The following is an 18,935-nucleotide window of genomic DNA, read 5'->3' on the forward strand; positions in this document are numbered from 1 at the left end:
TAGCCTTTGTATTAAAAAATAGCTCCTCATCATAATCAATAACAAATAAAACCACTTTATTATGGTCAGTGACCAGCTTCATACAGAATATTTTTATAGCTCTTTGTGCCATCTTTTACAAGTGTTTCAGTTTTTATATTCCTCTTGGAGGCTGATCTCTTAGTACCATCCATGCACCTATCAGATGCCTGATCAACAGAAAGGCAGACAAACATGAAATGCTGCAACTTCCAAACTATGATAGTACTCATTTTGGCAAATGAATCCACAGATTTGGAATGGTGCCAATAAATCCAAGAGGATACCAGTATGGTTAAGAAGAAAAGACAAGAAAGCATTAAAAGACAAGAAGGCTTCATTTTAGCCTACTTCACAGGGTTGTTGTGAAGACAAGAACTTTGTAAACCGCTATAGACTCCTTGGAAAAGAGCAGAATATAAATGCAATAAATTTTAAAAAGTGAAAGTATTGCCTGAAATCAGAACAAAAAGGAACATGAACTCTGGGAAACAAATATAAGTTGACAATAAGGCAAGTTAAAAAAATTGCTTGCAGAACATATTGTGAAAAATCTTAAGATCAACAACACAAATTTAATTAAATGCATTAGAAGCAGGAAATGGGTGAGGGAAGTGGCTGGAGCACAGAATTAAAGATTGCTAAAAGTTGGATAGGGAGACTGAATAAGTCAAATGAATTCTTTGCCTCAGTCTTCACTGAGGAAGATGATGAATTCCTGTGTCTGTCTGAACTAGTTAGAGTCTTCCCTATGAGGAAGGAGAAACCAAAGTATTTGGGGTAAACTCACCAAAGTATTTGGGGTAAACCAAAGTATTTGGGGTAAACTCACTCCAGAGCACAGGGAAGTTATTTAAAACCACAATAATAGAAGCTGTGCTAGAATGTATAGCAAAAAGAAAGAAAAGTACTACCAAGTCCGGGAGGATGCCAACATGGGCTAAATGAGCAGAATAAAAAGGAAAGGAAAGATTGTGCCATTGAGTCAGTGTTGACTCCTGGCGACCACAGAGCCATGTGGTTTTCTTGGTAGAATACAGGAGTGGTTTACCATTGCCATCTCCTTTTGCATTTATATTTTTTATTAGTTTTCTATATACCAATGTGACTTCCAGTTCATCTTTCAACATAGTTATACTGTAATGTTACAGTATATTTGCTCTTGTATAAATATTTTCTTCATATTTTACCATCATAATCCTTTAGTTTCATTACTCAAACAAATTCCCCAACTGTTATTTTTACATTTCAAGCCCCATTGATAAATCCAAGTTTACATTATTTTTCCTATACCACAAAGAGGGTTACCATTCCCATCTCCCATGAAGTATGAGATGATGCCTTTCAGCACCTTCCTATATCGCTGCTGCCCAATATAAGGGTTCCCCATATTCTGGGAAACACACCAGCAGGGATTCGAAACAACAGCCTCCTGCTCTCTAGGCAGGTAGCTTGCCTGGTGCACCATTAGGTGGCTTATAAAAAGCAAGAAGCCTTGCACCCAGACCCAAGGAGACACGGACACAGAAGTATTATGGAGGAACTGGTCACTTTATTAGGGGTACAAGGTTTTAAGACAGTGCCTGCACAGGCACGGCAGCTGGGGTTGGCATTCAGAGCAGCAACAGTGCGGGCTCGGATGGGGGGGGCACCACGTGGCCACCCCCGCCCTAGAATCTCATGGCACAGACACCTCGGCTCCAGGCGGCCCACCTTCCAGAAGGGGGCGCCCTTCGTTGCCGACCTAAGGTCAGGACCCTGCAATTTACATCACCTGTCCGACGCTGTAAAGCCATACGGAAGGGTGTCGGTTGCAGGGAGGTGGGAGCAAGGCAGCATCCCTGATCTGTAAAGCCTCAAGGGATCTGCCCCTCCACCTTACAGCTAAAGCTTACCTAAGGTGCCGCACCGCATCAGCCGCTCACCTCCGCACTGTGCCCGCTAACCCCGTGGTAAAAGTGACCACAAGCTATTCCCTGGCTAACTAATCAATCCCGCTAAGCAACCTTGCTACTAACTGGTATAGGTTGAGGCAGGCGAAAAAAGGTGCAAGCTAAGGCCAATCAAGCGTATACCCAAAAAATTCCTGCCCGGCCCCAAACGGCGACCAGCAAAGCCCAACCTATGCCAGAGGGAGGGAGGGAGGGTGCTCGGTCAGGGAAGGACTGAGCCAGCACAGGCCTGCTGCCGGTTCACTGCTGCTAGCCCCGCCTCCGAGATGGAGCCGGGCCAATGGGAGCTAGCTCCCAGTGCCACGTGCTCCAGGGGGTGGGGCTGAGGGCAAACAAGCCGCGCAGCCTAGAGCGGCTGCGATCGGCTGGCTTGCACCCAGACCCAAGGAGACACGGACACAGAAGTATTATGGAGGAACTGGTCACTTTATTAGGGGTACAAGGTTTTAAGACAGTGCCTGCACAGGCACGGCAGCTGGGGTTGGCATTCAGAGCAGCAACAGTGCGGGCTCGGATGGGGGGGGCACCACGTGGCCACCCCCGCCCTAGAATCTCATGGCACAGACACCTCGGCTCCAGGCAGCCCACCTTCCAGAAGGGGGCGCCCTTCGTTGCCGACCTAAGGTCAGGACCCTGCAATTTACATCACCTGTCCGACGCTGTAAAGCCATACGGAAGGGTGTCGGTTGCAGGGAGGTGGGAGCAAGGCAGCATCCCTGATCTGTAAAGCCTCAAGGGATCTGCCCCTCCACCTTACAGCTAAAGCTTACCTAAGGTGCCGCACCGCATCAGCCGCTCACCTCCGCACTGTGCCCGCCACAGCGGGCGTCAGCCTAGCTTGACGCCCCGCCACCCCACAGGCCTAACAGCACTGTTGCCAACCCCAGCCGCAGATCGTCTAAGAAATACCTCATACCAAGGGGGGACAAGTGCACCCCATCACCCCTGAATAACTGGGGGAGCGAGAACGCGATGTCGTTGTGTGGGATGCACCCACCCCCCTTTGAGGCGATGAAGCGCGCCATGGCCGCGTTCACCCCGCGCCTAGCCCTATCTACCTTGTTCTGCTTCACCGCCCCCCTCCAGACTCGCCGCTGAGTGATGTCAGACCAGATGACCACCAGCCCCGGGCACCAGGAGAGGGCGACCACCAGGTCCTGGGCAATCTGTCTTGAGAGCGAAATGCCAGACTGGTCCACCAGGTCGTTGCCTCCAAAATGCAGCAGCAGGACATCCGGGACAGGATTCCCTTCCAGGAACTCGTGCAGCATCGGCAGGAACTGGGCCCTCCGCATGCCCCGCCGGCCAAGCCACTCCACAGTGGCCCAACGCCCCAAACCAAGCTGGGTTCCAGGGTCGGCGCTCTGCGCCCACTTGCGTGCCCAGAAAATGAAGGAATGGCCCAGTATGAGGACTCTTGCGCGCTGCCCGGCCGCCCTCGGCCCAGCCGACTGAGGCCCTGCGCAAGAGGAGAAAGCGTTAGGAGTGGCACAAATAAATGGTTCGTGGGTGGGGGTGGGGTGGGGCAGAATTTATGCGCCCATCTACCGCACGTATCGGCGGTAAGCCGCTGACCGCCACCTGCCCAGCCGCCGGATTTCCGGGCCCGAATAACCCATCCGAGCAGCCATGGAAGCCGCCCCAATCCGAAAGGAGTGGGGGGCCAGATCCTGGGTAGGCACCCCCGCCGCCACAAAGGCTCTCCTCATCACCGCCCAAAACTGGAATTGGGTCACGTGGCGCCCATTAGCGTGGATAAAGAGGCACCCCATAGCTGAACCCCTGGCCTCCGTGTAGTCCTCCAGTGCACGGACTGGGCACAAGCCCGGGTCGCCAGCGGCATGCAGCGCGACACTCTGCCCCTTGCCTCTCTGATCTGTTTTTGAAAACCTAAGGTGCAGTACCACCCGGGAAGCACCCACGGTGAGGTCACTGAATTGAAGTACCCTACTCGTGGGGCCGCGCCTGCTCCTGGGGAACATCTCTCCAACCCTAAAGGCCCCGAAGAAAGCAACCAAGGCTGCCGCCCTGAACAGGACCTCCTCATAAGGAGACGCACAAACCCCAGCAAGTTGCCGCAGTGCCAGCTGCAGCGCCTCTGGGGTGACCGGCCTACGTCGGTCAGGTTGCACGGGCGTCTCCCTCGCCCAGCCCTCCAGCATGCGCCGGACCCTGAAGTCCCCAGAATGGTCGGGGAGGCCCCTTGCTTTCCCAAAGAAAGCCAGCGCAGCCAAATGGCCGGCCATGGTGCTCACCGCCAGCCCCTGGGCACGGAGGTGCACCAGGTACTGCATCAGCTGTTCCGGCGGCACAGGCCACACATGGACCAATCCTACCTGAGCTCTAAACTGCAGAAAGGCCCTGACCCTTTTGTCGTAGGCAACCTGTGTCCTGGGCGCTATGGAGGCTTGGATGGCCCTAAACGCCTCTACATCCCAAGGTTCCACAACCATTCGGGCACCTGCTCGGGCTCCTTGGCGGCTCCAGGTGCCAGCTTCCGGAAGCGCTGCATCTGGAAGCGAGACAGGGCATCTGCCACCTCGTTCTGCACCCCTGGAACATGCTGGGCGGTGAAGAGCGTGTTATGGCGAAGGCATGTTAGAACCAGGGCCCGCACCAGCCCCATCACCCTCTGTGATTTGGAAGTCTGGCTATTAATAATCTGAACCACGGCCAAATTATCGCACCAGAAACGCACGACCGAGTCCTTGAAGGACTCGGCCCAAATGTGCACCGCCACCACAATGGGGAAGAGTTCGAGGAAGGTGAGATCCCTTGTGATTCCCCGTTCCGACCAGCTGCCCGGCCATCGTTCCGCGCACCAGCGCCCTCTCAGGTACAGGCCGAACCCAAGGCCGCCCGCGGCGTCTGACTGAACCTGGAAGTCGGCCTCGAGCAGCTGGGAAGAACGCCAGAATGACACCCCATTAAAGGACTCCAGGAACCTGAGCCAGAGCCCCATATCCTCCCTCATGGCGGTAGACACCCTAATGAGGAAATGGGGTCGATTACACCCCACCATGGCGTCACACAGGCGCCTTAGAAAGGGGCGGCCTGGAGCCACCACCCTGCAAGCGAAGTTCAGGTGGCCAACCAGCGATTGCAATTTGCGTAGCGTTACCTTCCTAGCCTCTCTGCATTCCCTGAGCAATTCCCTCATGATGCTGAGCTTGTCCCCGGGGAGGCGTGAGAGCTGTCCCACCGTGTCCAGCTCTATCCCCAGAAATGTAAGCTTCGTGGTTGGGCCCTCTGTCTTGTCCTTAGCCAGTGGCACCCCCAGATCCCCGCAGAGTGCCCTGAATGAGCGCAGTAAGTGTAGGCATTGGCCAGAGCCCTCCCTTCCTCCGAAAATAAAGTCATCTAAATAGTGAGCGGAGGAGCGTAGCCCCGCCCTCCGGCGCAGTGCCCATTCCAGCATAGAGCTGAAAGCCTCAAAGGCCGCACAGGAGACCGAGCATCCCATGGGGAGGGCTCTGTCGATGTAAAATCCCCCTTTAAATGCGAAGCCCAAAAGGTCAAAGTCATCAGGGTGCACGGGCAGGAGGCGGAAGGCGGATTCAATGTCGCACTTCGCCATCAGTGCCCGAGGCCCGCAGCCCCTGATCATGGCCACAGCCTCATCAAACGATGTATACCGTACTGAGCAAAGGTCCGCCGGTATCCCATCGTTAACCGAGTCGCCCCTTGGGTAGGACAGGTGGTGGATAAGCCTATACTCTCCCGGCGCCTTCTTAGGGACCACGCCCAAAGGGGATACCCGCAATGTTGGCAGTGGCAGCCTGTCAAAGGGGCCCAGCACCCTCCCCAGAGACACCTCCTTGGCTATCTTTTTCGCTACTATGTGTTCCATCCCCCTAACCGATTTTAGGTTGCGTGCAAAACTATGGACCCGCCTGGATTGGCACGGAATCCTAAACCCCTTCACAAAACCGTCCTCAATATAGCGTGCGCGCTCCCTGTTGGGGTAGTCACGCAGCAGCCTCCGGAGCACCGGGATTTTAATTGGGCTGGGGCCCTTTTCCAGCCGTGGCTGCTGGGCCCTTTGCCCCTCCCGGGCCTTGGTATCCCCCTTTTCCCCTAAGGGCTTTGGCCCGCTGGCAGTAGATACTGGCGTGCCGCCCACCGCAGAAGCCACAGTCATGCCGGTACTTGCACGGGGAGCGGGCACACTTCCCGTTCTTGTTAAATTCCCAGCACACCAGGGGACCTTGAACCCCCTGTGCGCCTGAGGCCGAAGCCGCTGACGCTGCCGGTGTTTTGGAAATGAGGTGCCCGCTGTCGGCGCGCTCGCCAACCAAGGGCCTCGCGGGTGTCATAATCTGAAGCCATAACTCGGGGTGCTGCCTTTCCCAGGATATACCCGCATTGCTGGAGGCGCGCTCGCGGAACGCTTGGTCGTAGCGCTCCCAGGCATTACCAGCAAAGTCCATGAAGGCTCTGTGTATAATATCAAAATACTTAACAAGAGCGGGGCCCCGCTCTGGATATTTCTGCATCAGAACACCCATGTAGATTGTGTACCCCGAAACCCAATTTGCCCAATTATGCTCAATGGGCTTCCGCTTTGTCCTCTCCTTGTCCTTCCCCTGGGACCCCTCCTTCTCCAGTGGCTCCGGCTCCTTGAAGAGCAATTGGAACACGTCAATGCACTCTCCTTTCCAAATCCGTTCCTTAACTGCTGGAAGGAGGTGGTCCCCCAAGGGTACGGGCCCATCCCCAGTATGCCAAGCAGAGCTGAACTGTGCCGTTGGCCCCTGGGTGGGCAAAGCAGCGCTCCCCCCTTGCCAGACCTGATTACAGGTGGCGTGTGGAGATGCCCAGTTAACTGGCCCTGGGAACCACCCGTATGGTCCGTAGGGGGTGCTAAAGGGCAGTCCCCACGGCCAGGCCCCCTGTGGGGACTCACCATTGTCGTCCCTGCCGTCTCCTGGTCCTGAGTCCGCCGGTTGTGTCGTGATCCCCGCTGGTTCCTCGTGGGCAGTTCCCGCCGCCGCCTCCAAAGCTGCTAGACGGTCAGCAAAGCCCTGCATTAGTTTTGCCTTCTTTTCCGCCCTGTTTGACTTTTTTGCATGTGGGGGCACCCCCGAAGGCCCCCCGCCCGCCTCGTCGCCCTCTAGAGTGGTGCGCTGCCTCTCAAGGGCCTGCAGCCGTGCTATAAACGCCCTGATGGCACCCAGTTCCAAATCGCCCTCATCGTCGGAGGATTCGGCGGGTGCGTTTGGCCTCTTAGGTGGCCGCGTTGGCTTGCCACCCTTCTTGGCTGGAGCCTTCCCACCCTTTTTAACCGGGGCTTTCTTAACTGGGGCTTTCTTAGGGCCCATGTCCCAAAGGATGAAGCTTATGGGCCTGTACCCTGCCCTCAAGTGCGTAAACGAGTGACCTGGCCGGCGCAAGGCTGACTGAGGCCTACGCTGGCAAGGAAGGCCTATGAGTCACAGCGCCTGCCCCACCTAGCCGTGGTAAGGCCCAGCCCCACTGAAAGGCCCCCAAATGAAGCTTAGGCCCGGCAGGGGAGGCCCACGAGCCCACCAGGGAGGCCTAGTCAATGCAGGCCCCCAAAATGGGTGTGTGGGGGGGGTTAGGCCCTACAGGCCTGACAATAAAGGCAAAGGCCGCCCTTAGCAGAAGGCCTAAATGGGCCCTGGGTTGAAGGGGTTCACACAGTTCAAGCCAACACCCCCAACGTCCAATCAACCCTCCCCCAGATGACCGGGTTAGTCAATTGCCCCCCCGCTGAAGGCCTGGTGCGGCCTACTGAGGGCCTGGGGCGGCCTGCTGCCCTCACTCGATGCTGGGCAGCTTGGGCCTGCCGGGGCCTAGAAGCCCTTGTGTGGAGAGGCCCGAAGATCAAAGGCCGTTCCGAGGAGGACTTAAAAGCCTCTCCTGTGATCCCCCCAGAGCCCGTTACCACAGGCGGCCGGGCTACAGAGGCCCTGGCCGCCCAGCCGCTCCAATCCGCTGCTCGCTCGAAGGGCCGCTGCACTGCTCCCCGACGTTCCGCTCCCGTGGGCCTCCTGCTCCGGATTCCGATTTGGGTACCCAGCCAGCCACGTGGAGGCCCCGAAGCCGAGCAGCAGCACGTCCTTCCTTCTGCTCGGTCAGGGAAGGACTGAGCCAGCACAGGCCTGCTGCCGGTTCACTGCTGCTAGCCCCGCCTCCGAGATGGAGCCGGGCCAATGGGAGCTAGCTCCCAGTGCCACGTGCTCCAGGGGGTGGGGCTGAGGGCAAACAAGCCGCGCAGCCTAGAGCGGCTGCGATCGGCTGGCTTCCTTCAGAAAACGGAAGTCCTGACTAAATGAGAACCAAAAAAGAAAAAGAAAAAAGAAAGAAAAAACAACACAAACCCCCCCCACAAACTCTAGCAATGGAAATATAAGGAGAAAAGAAAGGATAGTGGTGGGGGGGCGCGACTTTGAGGAGCATAATACTAAAAGCATCAAAAACAACAACAGAAACTCATTTAAATACATCAGCAGCAGGAAACATGCCAAGGAGGTGGTTGCACCTCTGCTAACAGCTGAGCTATGGAGCAATCAAACTGTTCTGCACATCCCTATTTCATATATACCTAACATTCAGATTTTATTTCAGTCAACTTGTACCCTGGTAGAACAATACAGCAAAGTATATCTTAATACCACTTTCAAAGATTTAATGGTATTGCTCAATGACAATGAAGCATACAATACTCAAGATTTCATGGATATTAAATAATTAATAATGCAGATCTATTCAGCCTCAGATATAGCTCTCATGTTGGCCATGTTCTACTCATGGTGGCCTTGTATACTTCCATGACAGAGCCCATACCATTCTGTGCTGCACTGTGACCTCAAAAACAGCTTAAGCAAACAAGTTAGAGCTCACTTGCATACTTGGCGTTTGCTAGCTGGAAGATATAGAACAGCCTTTACTTCCTAGGCATACTAGGGAACAGGTCACATACTGTGTGTGACCTAGGCATACTAGGTCGGTGTCACACACAAACACTTACTTACATAGATCTGGTGACACCAAAATAATATTTCTTTGCAAAATGTTTCAATAGCTACCATTGCTATATATTTCACTATGTTAGTTTCTGTGTTTTATTTTCATTAGATTAGGAATTATACATACTACAGATATCTAAGAGACCTGTATCCTTTAGTAACACAGCATTACTCCCAAGATGCTTCTGATCCAGTTAGCCATTCAAAAACTAGCATAATTCTGCACGTTTCCTCTTTAGATAACAATGACAGTTAGAATAGTAGATGCTCTGCCTTGCCTCTGGCTCTTTTGAAACTTTTCAGGCAGTTCAGAAAGGTTCTCAAGTCCCCCTAAGGGTCGTTACATCATTGTCACCACCTACAGTTTTCTGGGACAGTATTATTAATATGGACATAATATTTTGGGTATTTTCTAAAGTATGCATGCATTTCTCTGCAAAGGTGTTTTTTTTAATTTAATAGTCATAGTCATACACACACACTTTGCATATGCTTATTCCCAAGTGATTTTGTGCTATGTCGTATGTTTGTAAGGAAAATTAAATAAGTAACAGTTTACATCTGTGTTTTGGTTCCTTAAAAATATTACACAAATAATTCAGTATGGCAATGATTCAACCAGAGTTACATTCTTGTAACAATATATCTTATTTTCTACACAGCATTTCTGTCACACTAAGATATTCATATTTTCATTTAAGTATTTTAGTGGCTAGGGAAGCTTAATATAAAGGATTATTGTACTGACAGGATCACCAAGAGAATGCAATCCCATTCCCTCACAAAAAAAGAGAGAGGAATGTGTTCAATTAGGAGGTGTGGCCCACCAGCCAAAGTCATGTTGCATAGATTACACTTATAGGGAAGTACAAGAAATGAAATATATGTCACATGGTTTTTATTAATGTGCTTGCAAAGGGGAAGTAAAATAACAGTTTTAAATTTGTAGAATATCAACTTCAAACATTCATTTTATTGAATAATTATACCATACATAGTAAATTTGAATTAGAGACAGGTCTTCTGCTTCTCTTGAGTATATTGTCATTTCTGAATTATTTATCTGATTGTAGAGCATTAAAATCTATTTAGAACAACAACTGTTTGTTTGTTTGTTTATTTGATTTCTGAGCCGCCCTTCCAAAAATGGCTTAAAGCATGATCATTATTGTTAGCATTTCCGCTAAGAAAAATAAAAAGTATATAAATCTATTTAAATTCCAGCATATCCCATTGTAAAAAGTAGTGCATTCAGCTAATTTAAGTGGCAGGGTTGTGTATGCAACATTTGATATATGTTGGTAATCAGGAAATATGACTTTATTTTGCACAAACCATTCCAAATATATAATAGATGATGGGCAAACATCCCTTTGATCAATTTGTATATGGCCCCCTTCACTCTTTCCCCAATGTCATTTGGGCATCAGTACCTTCTCCATCCTGAAAACCCTGTACTGTTGTCAGGACCCACCCAGGCTCTGAGCCGGAGGAATATATGATGGATATTTATATACTGCTTTTCAACAAAATTTCCCAAAGTAGTTTACGTAGGTAGGTAGGTAGGTAGGTAGGTAGATAGACAGATAGATAGGCCAGCATGGTGTAGTGGATAGAGAGCTGGACCAGAGAGACCCGAGTTCAAATCCCCATTCAGCCATGATACTTGCTGTGAGGAGAAACTTAAGTATGTAGTACACCGCTCTGGGCTCCTTGGAGGAAGAGCGGGATATAAAATGTAAAATAATAAAATAAAATTATTATTATTATTATTATTATTATTGCCCGAACACCAGAGGCACAAAAGACCAGTTGCTGATTGACAAAATGATTTTATAAAAATGCAAGAGAAGAAAAACAAATCTAAGTGTTGCATGGATTGACTACAAGAAAGCCTTCGATTCATTGCCTCACAAATCGATACTAAAATGTTTAGAAACAACTGATGTCAGCAAAAACATTCAGATACTTTTTTAAAATAAGCAATGAGCACGTGGAGTACACAGTTAACAATCAATGGCGAGACACTTGGGCAGGTTAGCATTAGAAGAGGTATTTTCCCAGGGGACTCACTATCCCCTCTATTGTTTGTAATTGCCATGACCCCACTTTCACAAATACTAAACAAAACAAGCCTCAGATACCAAACATCTAAAACATCAAGTCAAATCAACCATCTGCTGTACATGGACAATCTGAAGTTGTATGGAAAGTTCCAGTCAGAAATCGAATCACTGCTAAACACTGTCCATATATTCAGTAGCGATATAGCAATGGAGTTTGGACTAGACAAGTGTGCTGCATTAATAATGAACAGAGGGAAAATAAGAAAAATATAAGGAATAGAACTGCCCAATGGAAGCAAGATCAAGAACCTGGAAGAGAAAGAACATTACAAATACTTGGGCATTCTCCAGGCTGATAACATTGCACACACTGAAGTTAAAAGAAAAATGGGAAGTGAATACATCAGGAGAGTTAGAAAAATCCTCAAGTCCAAACTCAATGGCAGGAACAACATACAATCCATAAAGACCTGGGCTATACCTGTTATCAGATACACTGCAGGAATAATAGACTGGACCCAGGCAGAGCTAGAGACGCTGGATCGCAAGACCAGGAAAATCATGACCATCAATCATGCTCTGCACCCCCGCAGTGATGTCGATAGAATATACCTCCCTCGCAGCTCAGGTGGAAGAGGAATGCTGCAAGTCCATCAAACAGCAGAGGAGGAGAAAAGAGGCCTTGAAGAATATATCAAGGACAGTGAAGAAGATGCACTTAAAATGGTCAATAATGAGAAACTATTCAATACCAATGAAACAAAGCTGGCCTACAAGAAAGAACAAGTCAAGAACTGAGCAGAAAAATGGAAAATAAGCCCCTGCATGGTCAATATTTGCACCATATAAGTGGAAAATCAGACATCACCAAGACCTGGCAATGGCTTAAGAATGGCAACTTGAAGAAAAAAACAGAGGGTTTAATACTGGCTGCACAAGAACACGCACTAAGAAAAAAATGCAATAAGAGCAAAAGTTGAAAAGTCAACAACAAACAGCAAGTGCCGCCTTTGTAAAGAAGCAGATGAAACCGTGGACCACCTAATCAGCTGTTGTAAAAAGATCGCACAGACTGACTACAAACAAAGGCATGACAAGGTAGCAGGGATGATACACTGGAACATCTGCAAAAAATACAAGCTACCTGTAGCCAAACATTGGTGGGATCATAAAATTGAAAAAGTGGTAGAAAATGAAGATGCAAAAATATTATGGGACTTCTGACTACAAACAGACAAACATCTGCCACACAATACACCAGATATAACTGTAGTCGAGAAGAAAGAAAAACAAGTTAAAATAATGGATATAGCAATACCAGGAGATAGCAGAATAGAAGAAAAAGAAATAGAAAAAATCACCAAATACAAAGATCTACAAATTTGAATTGAAAGGCTGTGGCAGAAAAAGACCAAAGTAATCCTAGTGGTAATTGGCATCCATTTTGGTGCAATTCCAAAACAACTTGAAGAGCACCTCAACACCATAGGGGCCACAGAAATCACCATCAGCCAATTACAAAAAGCAACTTTACTGGGAACAGCCTATATTCTGCGACTATGTTATCTATAATAACAGCAACAACACTGATAATAAAATTCAGCCATCCCAGCTCCTTGGGAAGGACTCGATGTCTGGATAAAGCAAACCAGTCAATAACACCTGTCTGAATGTGTAAACAAGAAATTAATAATAATAATAATAATAATAATAATAATAATAATAATAATAATAATAATGATAGATAGATAGATAGATAGATAGATAGATAGATAGAGGCTCCCTGTCCCCAAAGGACTCAAATAATTAATAAATCAAAAAACAAAACAAAAAACCCCACCCCAATCTAAGATAGACACCAACAACAGCCACTGGAGGGATGCTGTGCTAGGGATGAATAGAGCCAGTTGCTCTCCCCCTGCTAAATATAGACAATTGCCACTTTTAAAAGGTGCCTCTTTGCTCAGTTACCAGGGGACCTTATAAGAGAAGGTAGAAGCACACCCAGCCCTGATATCCCTCTAGAGCCAACAGACTCAGAGCAACTAAATTTTGTCATCCCTCCTACAGTCACCCCCTCAGAGAAGCCCTGGAGCTCTGAGTACCCAGTGCCTTCCAGCAAAGCTCTTTCCCCATTATTAGAACCCCCTCCATTATTCTTGTGTCCGAAGAATAGCTAAGGCAATGTTGCACCAGAGCTGAGCTCATGATCTGAAAGCAGAGTGCTCACCCGGCTGATTGGAAAGGAAGCTGCTCAGGGCTTCCCTTCCAATCAGCCTATTCAAGTGGTGGGGGAGACCAGCTCAGGTGCCTCTTCTAGAGCAGGGGTCCCCTGAAGATCCAGGAAAGGGCAGGGCTTATTTATAGATAGATAGATAGACAGATAGATAGATATAGATATAGATATAGATACACACACACTTATATCCTGCTCTTCCTCCAAGCAGCCGAGGGTGCACATGGTCATGTTTATCCTCACAACAACCCTGTGAGGTAGGTTAGGCCGAGAGATACATGACTGGCTCAGAGTCACCCAGTGAGCTTCATGGCTGAATGATGATTTGAACTTGGATCTTCCTGGTCCTAGTCCAATACTCTAGGTCTCTGCTCTGGTGCCAGGGAAACGAGTAATAAGGAGGGCTTCCTGGATGCAGGAGATGCCTTGTAATCTTATTCTTCATTGGCCTGGATGCATCTGAACATGCAAGAAGCATCACTCTATTGCTGGGGTAGCTGTGACTGGTAGTTTGCTATTCCTGCTGATTTAATGAATTGAACTGACAGGCACAGAGAACTATAATCCCACACATTGACAAGAAATGATGTTCCCGAGCATGCGCAGGAGTGTCCGCCAGTAAGGGAGAGACCCTACATGGCCTCTCCTGTTTCTATCAAGTCTTTTTCATCAGTGCCTCCTCCCATTTCACAGAGGAAGTTTGCTTGTGAAGTGGGCTGGAAATCACGAGGAGGATGCAGCAGACAGTCCCATTATAAAGCAAGCCCAAATTCAGAGTAAGCTAGGCTTGGCTCACAATGTGACAGAGAATCAAGGGTATAGGTACAACAGAACAAGGTGGAACATTAGTCCCAGGGCTGCCAACTGGGCAACAACTCACTCTTTGCTCTGCCCCTCCTGCCTCCCTGACTCCTTGGCACACCAGGCTTCTGGTTGCAGGACTCATCTCAGCTTCAAGTTATGCACATCTTTGCTAATGTTGCTGGCAAGAAAATACAAGCCAAATGAATCTAACTTGGATCAGGGGGAAAAATAAAATCCACCACAGGGGTGTAACTAATGGAGCAGATGGGTTCAAAGAACCTCGGCCCCTCACCTCCCAAGGGCCCCTCAGCTCACCCTCAGTTCACCCCTCCCCATTTTCTTAATTATCTTCCTCACTCTGAGGGGCCACCAGGAAGAGGAACAAACATGGGCCCCATCTCCCCTAGCTACACCCCTGATCCAGCACTATATCACAAGGATTCCTCCTATGTTTTTAAGCCCATGGCCAGGTCTCTGTTGCACACCCCTGGCCTGGCCATGCTCTTCCTCTTCCTCCTCTCTATGTGCCTGGCTGGCTGGCTGGCTTGGTGCTCAGGCCACCCCTTCCTCAGCCTGACAAATGGGTGGGGAGTTCATCTTCATAAGAACATAAGAACAGCCCTGCTGGATCAGGCCCAAGGCCCATCTAGTCTAGCATTCTGTTTCGCACAGTGGCCCACCAGATGCCACTGGAAGCCTACAGGCAGGAGTTGAGGGCAAGCCCTCTCTCCTGCTGTTACTCCCCTGCAACTGGTACTCAGAGGCATCCTGCCTTTGAGGCTGGAGGTGGCCTTTAGCCGATGATAGACCTCTCCTCCATAAAGTTATCCAAACCCCTCTTAAAGCCATCCAGGCTTAAAGCCCTCTTAAAGCGATCTTCACTTGCCCCAGGGCTCACTCCAATCTTGTGATGCCCCTACAAGGAATTTCAAGTTGTGGGCATCAATTTACTGAACTTGCCAAGTTCTGCGTTCTTCTCCGTGACTACTTACTTAGTTAAGTATTTTCTTTGACAAAGACTGAGCATCTTAGGCCTTTGTCCCCAACCCCCCTTTGAACAGCAGGCTCAAATATGTCACTAATTGCTTTTGAAACTACCTTCATTTTCAGAAATAATCTGCTATGAAGCAAGAGGGACTACCATCTGAAGTAACAAGGCTAAAGACCTCCAGGGGTCTATGCGAGTTGCTGCACACGTCTTTGGATCTAGGCCTAGCAGATACTGTCCTTTATGTGTTAGAGTAACTATCTGAACTTTGGCAGTAACTGAAGAATCTATCTTTACTTGCTCCTAGTAATCCTCAAGGAAAATATCAAGAGAGCCACGGTACCCCTGTTAACTTGGCAAAGAGGCACCTTTTAATGTGGTGATTCTCTTTATTTAGCAGGGGGAGAGTAACTGGCCCTATCCACCCCCAGCACAGTACCTCCAATGACTGTTGCTGGTGTCTATCTTATGTTTCTTTATAGATTGTGAGCCCTTTGGGGACAGGGATCCATCTTATTTGTTTATTATTTCTCTGTGTAAACTGCCCTGAGCCATTTTTGGAAGGGCGGTATAGAAATTGAATTATTATTAATAATAATAATAATAATAATAATAATAATAATAATAATAAACCAGTCAATAACTCCTGCCTGACTGTGTAAAATAATAATAATAATAATAATAATAATAATAATAATAATAATAATACCGATACCAATTTCATTCAACACACAATGATAACAAATGATCACAAGCAAATCAATAACTGCAGATAACTGAAATTCAGAATCCTCTATGAAACAGTGCTAGCCTTAAAACATTTTTTAATCCAAAATCAAAATTATGCTTCCCTGTTCTGGACTGGATCTAATTTTAAAAAGAGAAAGATGGAAAGAAGTGTCAGCACATGCATCTCCTTTAGAACCTGGTGTCCCAAGCAATGACTTCACATGGATTCATGGTCAGCACACACCAGTATAAAATAGAGAAAGATGGCAGCAACTAGATCTGCCTGAACAGATGGACTTGAAAGATGAGAGGCTTAGTATTTGTGCATTGTTTAGATCATAACGGGGACAATGCAACGTCTTAAATGGGAATGGATTAAAAAGAAAGTAATCGTTCTCCACGTTACCAGCAGTAACAGGCAGAAACTGCCACAATCAAATAGAATATATATATAGCAGACAAAGATGATCCAGGCAAAATGCCTCAGGGACTCCATAAGTAATGATACATAGGGAAGCTCTCATTCTTTGGTATGTGTTATTAACAATCATGTTATCTAAACTGTTTTATTTTTTTTAAGTCATGGAGTCCTCTTCTATTAATAGGCTCTTCATTTCCTTAGTTTCCAATGCCTAGGCAGTTTCTAGACATATTCTACCACCACAATCCTAAATACAGGTATTTGGACAAAAGCCCTATTGATTTCAATATAATTCACTTCCAGAGATGAGTGTATTTAGAATCATCACTCAAATACCCTCTTATACGGGTTGGTTTCAGTGGCAATGATTGAGTCAAAAAAGGCTGTTTTCAAAACTAAAGTATGTTTAAAATATTCCACCTACATTCATTCTACAATTTTTGTTTGGCTTTAGCTATACAACTATCGTTCCTCACCACATGCCATAAAAGAATCTTGAACAAACACTCTGGAACACTTCCATATGATGTGGCTGTACACCTTTGCTCTTGCAGGGGGAAACTGCATTTGTCTTTTTCATTTCAATATTACCAAATTAATACTATGGAAGTTCAGAAGAAAGAATGAAAAACGCATAGGCGTATATATATATATATATATATATATATATATATATATATATATATATATGGAAATAGATGCCATATTTGTTTCAAGCATATAGTGAAAAATAAAATTGCACTGAGATGAAGAAAGAGGCAGGACACCAAGCTATGAATAAAAAGGTGCAGGTAGAATGCATGCCAATAATTTTAAACAAACAACAACTGTATTTGTTGCCTGCCTCAGAACAAGTTGTTCTCTGGGCAGCTCACAAAGCAAAATTGAATAAAACATACAATTACACATAAAACCAAAGCAAAAGATTACAATAAAATACAAAACATTTTAAAAACTTTAAAAAATATCTAAGTATGTGTTGCAGCGCTCAGGGACACCTTGATGTACCACTCCAAGTGCGATTCTTTTCTGGGTCAGAAAGCCAAAGACTTCACCAGGGAGAAAGGTTATAAAGGCTTTATTTGCTCTGCAGTAGCAAGGGTTCTGGTCAGCTCGTGCTCAAGTCCCAGAACAAAGGATATACGTAGCACAAATTCATTTATACATAAAAGTTAAGTTTCGTTACACCCCATCCCGCCCACATACCCCTTTGCTTGTATAAACAGTCTGAGCCGCCTCTAACTAGTTACAGTCAGTTTTACAGATGTTGAAGCTGTAGTTACTGACTTCACTAATTATCTTTTGTTTCCTTGAGCCTTGTGTGTCGGTTCCTTCACAACTCCATATGAGGTTATACCCTAATTTGATTAGTCACCCCTAATAAATTTCCGCCAGCGATACATACAACCCCAAGGTAAAAATGGCGTTAGTTTGGTCAAGACCCACACAATCTCACCAAGTAAATACCAACATTCAGGGTTGTCAGACAGGGGTGTATTCTGGCTCCGCTACTATTTAACTTTTATATTAACTCTCTTGTCTCCCATTTAGATAACCTAGACCATCGTCCACCAAAATTAGCAGACAGACATCTTGCTATACTTCTATATGCAGATGATGCTGTCATTCTCTCACAAACTCTGGTAGGTCTAAGAAGAGCTTTGTGCTCTCTTGCTACCTATTGTGAAGAACAACTTTTAGAAATTAATTATAACAAAACTAAGATCCTGGTGTTTGTGAAGAGACCAAAGATTTGGAACTGGTCACTTAATGGGCACAGGTTAGAACAAGTTAAGTATTTCAAATACCTTAGCACAATATTCCAGTCTTCAGGCAGAAGGGGTGCACACGGAGAATATGTAAGGCAGAATGCACACAAGAGTGCACAAGCAATTCAATCTTTCCATTGCTCCAGGGGTGCACAATTTATATCCTCTGCAATAAAACTCTTTTTGGCAAAAATATGAGCACAGCTCCTATATGGAGCTCAGCTTGGCATGTACCTCTAACTTCTCTAAGGTGGAAGCTGTGCAATCTAAGTTCCTGAGGAACATTTTCCAGGTACCCCAGTGTGTGCCCAGTGCTGTCCTTCGTCTGGAAGCAGGACTGCTTAAAGTAGAGGCCAGAGAATTGATTAATATCTTCGAATTCTGGCTGAAGCTGGTTTTCCACCGTGCAGGTCTAGCTCCACTTGTGCTAAAGGATATCTATCACTCCAGGTGGAATAGAGAGCTGGAGGAGAGGCTGCATCAATACAGTTTTGCCCCTTCTGCACTGATAACTCTGGGGTATGAAAATGCCAGGGTCAAACTCAGACAAAGAATATATGATATGGAGCATCAAGTTGATCGGGGTCTATTCCTGTTGGTGTCCATTTGGGCAACCAAGTTCTGAGTTTCAACCCTGCCAGATACCTAAACCACTTAACAGTGCCAAAATACCGCAGATCTTTGACACAGGCACAATGCGATGCCTTGCAAACAACAGTCCTGGAAGGGAGATATCAAAAAATCCCCTACAAAAAATGTATTTGTCTGCAAATCAGGAGATATTGAAACAACGGCTCATGTGCTCCTTTACTGTTAATTTTACCGAGATATACGGCATAAACATATAATCCCTCTTATTAGCTGCCATCCAGGTTGTACAGATTCTTTTTATCTTGATTATTTTTAACTGACCAGAATGACTTGAGATCTTATAATGTGGCTAAGTTCTGTTTAATAGCC

At 47.1% G+C, this 18,935-nt stretch overlaps 2 protein-coding genes across 8 annotated transcripts in view; both read right to left on the minus strand.

Annotated features, from left to right (window-relative positions):
• CTNND2 (catenin delta 2) overlaps nt 1-18,935 on the minus strand; it is a 924,887-nt gene that overhangs the window by 890,098 nt on the left and 15,854 nt on the right. The window lies entirely within an intron of this gene.
• On the minus strand, nt 1,549-8,042 carry LOC128322128 (uncharacterized). Of its 3 annotated transcripts, XM_053242886.1 has the most exons (3): nt 6,877-8,018; nt 4,432-4,482; nt 1,549-3,429 (listed from the first exon to the last, which is right to left on the minus strand). In XM_053242886.1, exons 1-3 carry the CDS (start codon nt 7,289-7,291, stop codon nt 2,804-2,806), a joined length of 1,092 nt encoding a protein of 363 aa, XP_053098861.1. In that variant the 5' UTR covers nt 7,292-8,018; the 3' UTR covers nt 1,549-2,803. The 3 variants fall into 3 exon arrangements, with proteins under 3 accessions (XP_053098861.1, XP_053098860.1, XP_053098859.1); XM_053242885.1 differs by having other exon boundaries at nt 1,549-4,482; nt 6,877-8,042; XM_053242884.1 differs by having other exon boundaries at nt 4,432-7,563.

This window comes from Hemicordylus capensis, chromosome 4 (genome assembly GCF_027244095.1).
Source record: "Hemicordylus capensis ecotype Gifberg chromosome 4, rHemCap1.1.pri, whole genome shotgun sequence".
NCBI lineage: Eukaryota > Metazoa > Chordata > Lepidosauria > Squamata > Cordylidae > Hemicordylus > Hemicordylus capensis.

Excerpts from the sequence above, each read along its gene's own strand:
- LOC128322128 (XM_053242884.1), bottom strand. The coding sequence starts at position 6,111 with ATGACTGTGGCTTCTGCGGTGGGCGGCACGCCAGTATCTACTGCCAGC. Across the intron at positions 3,430-4,431 it reads CCGCCAAGGAGCCCGAGCAG|GGCCTCAGTCGGCTGGGCCG; the intron begins GTGCCCGAATGG and ends CCTCTTGCGCAG.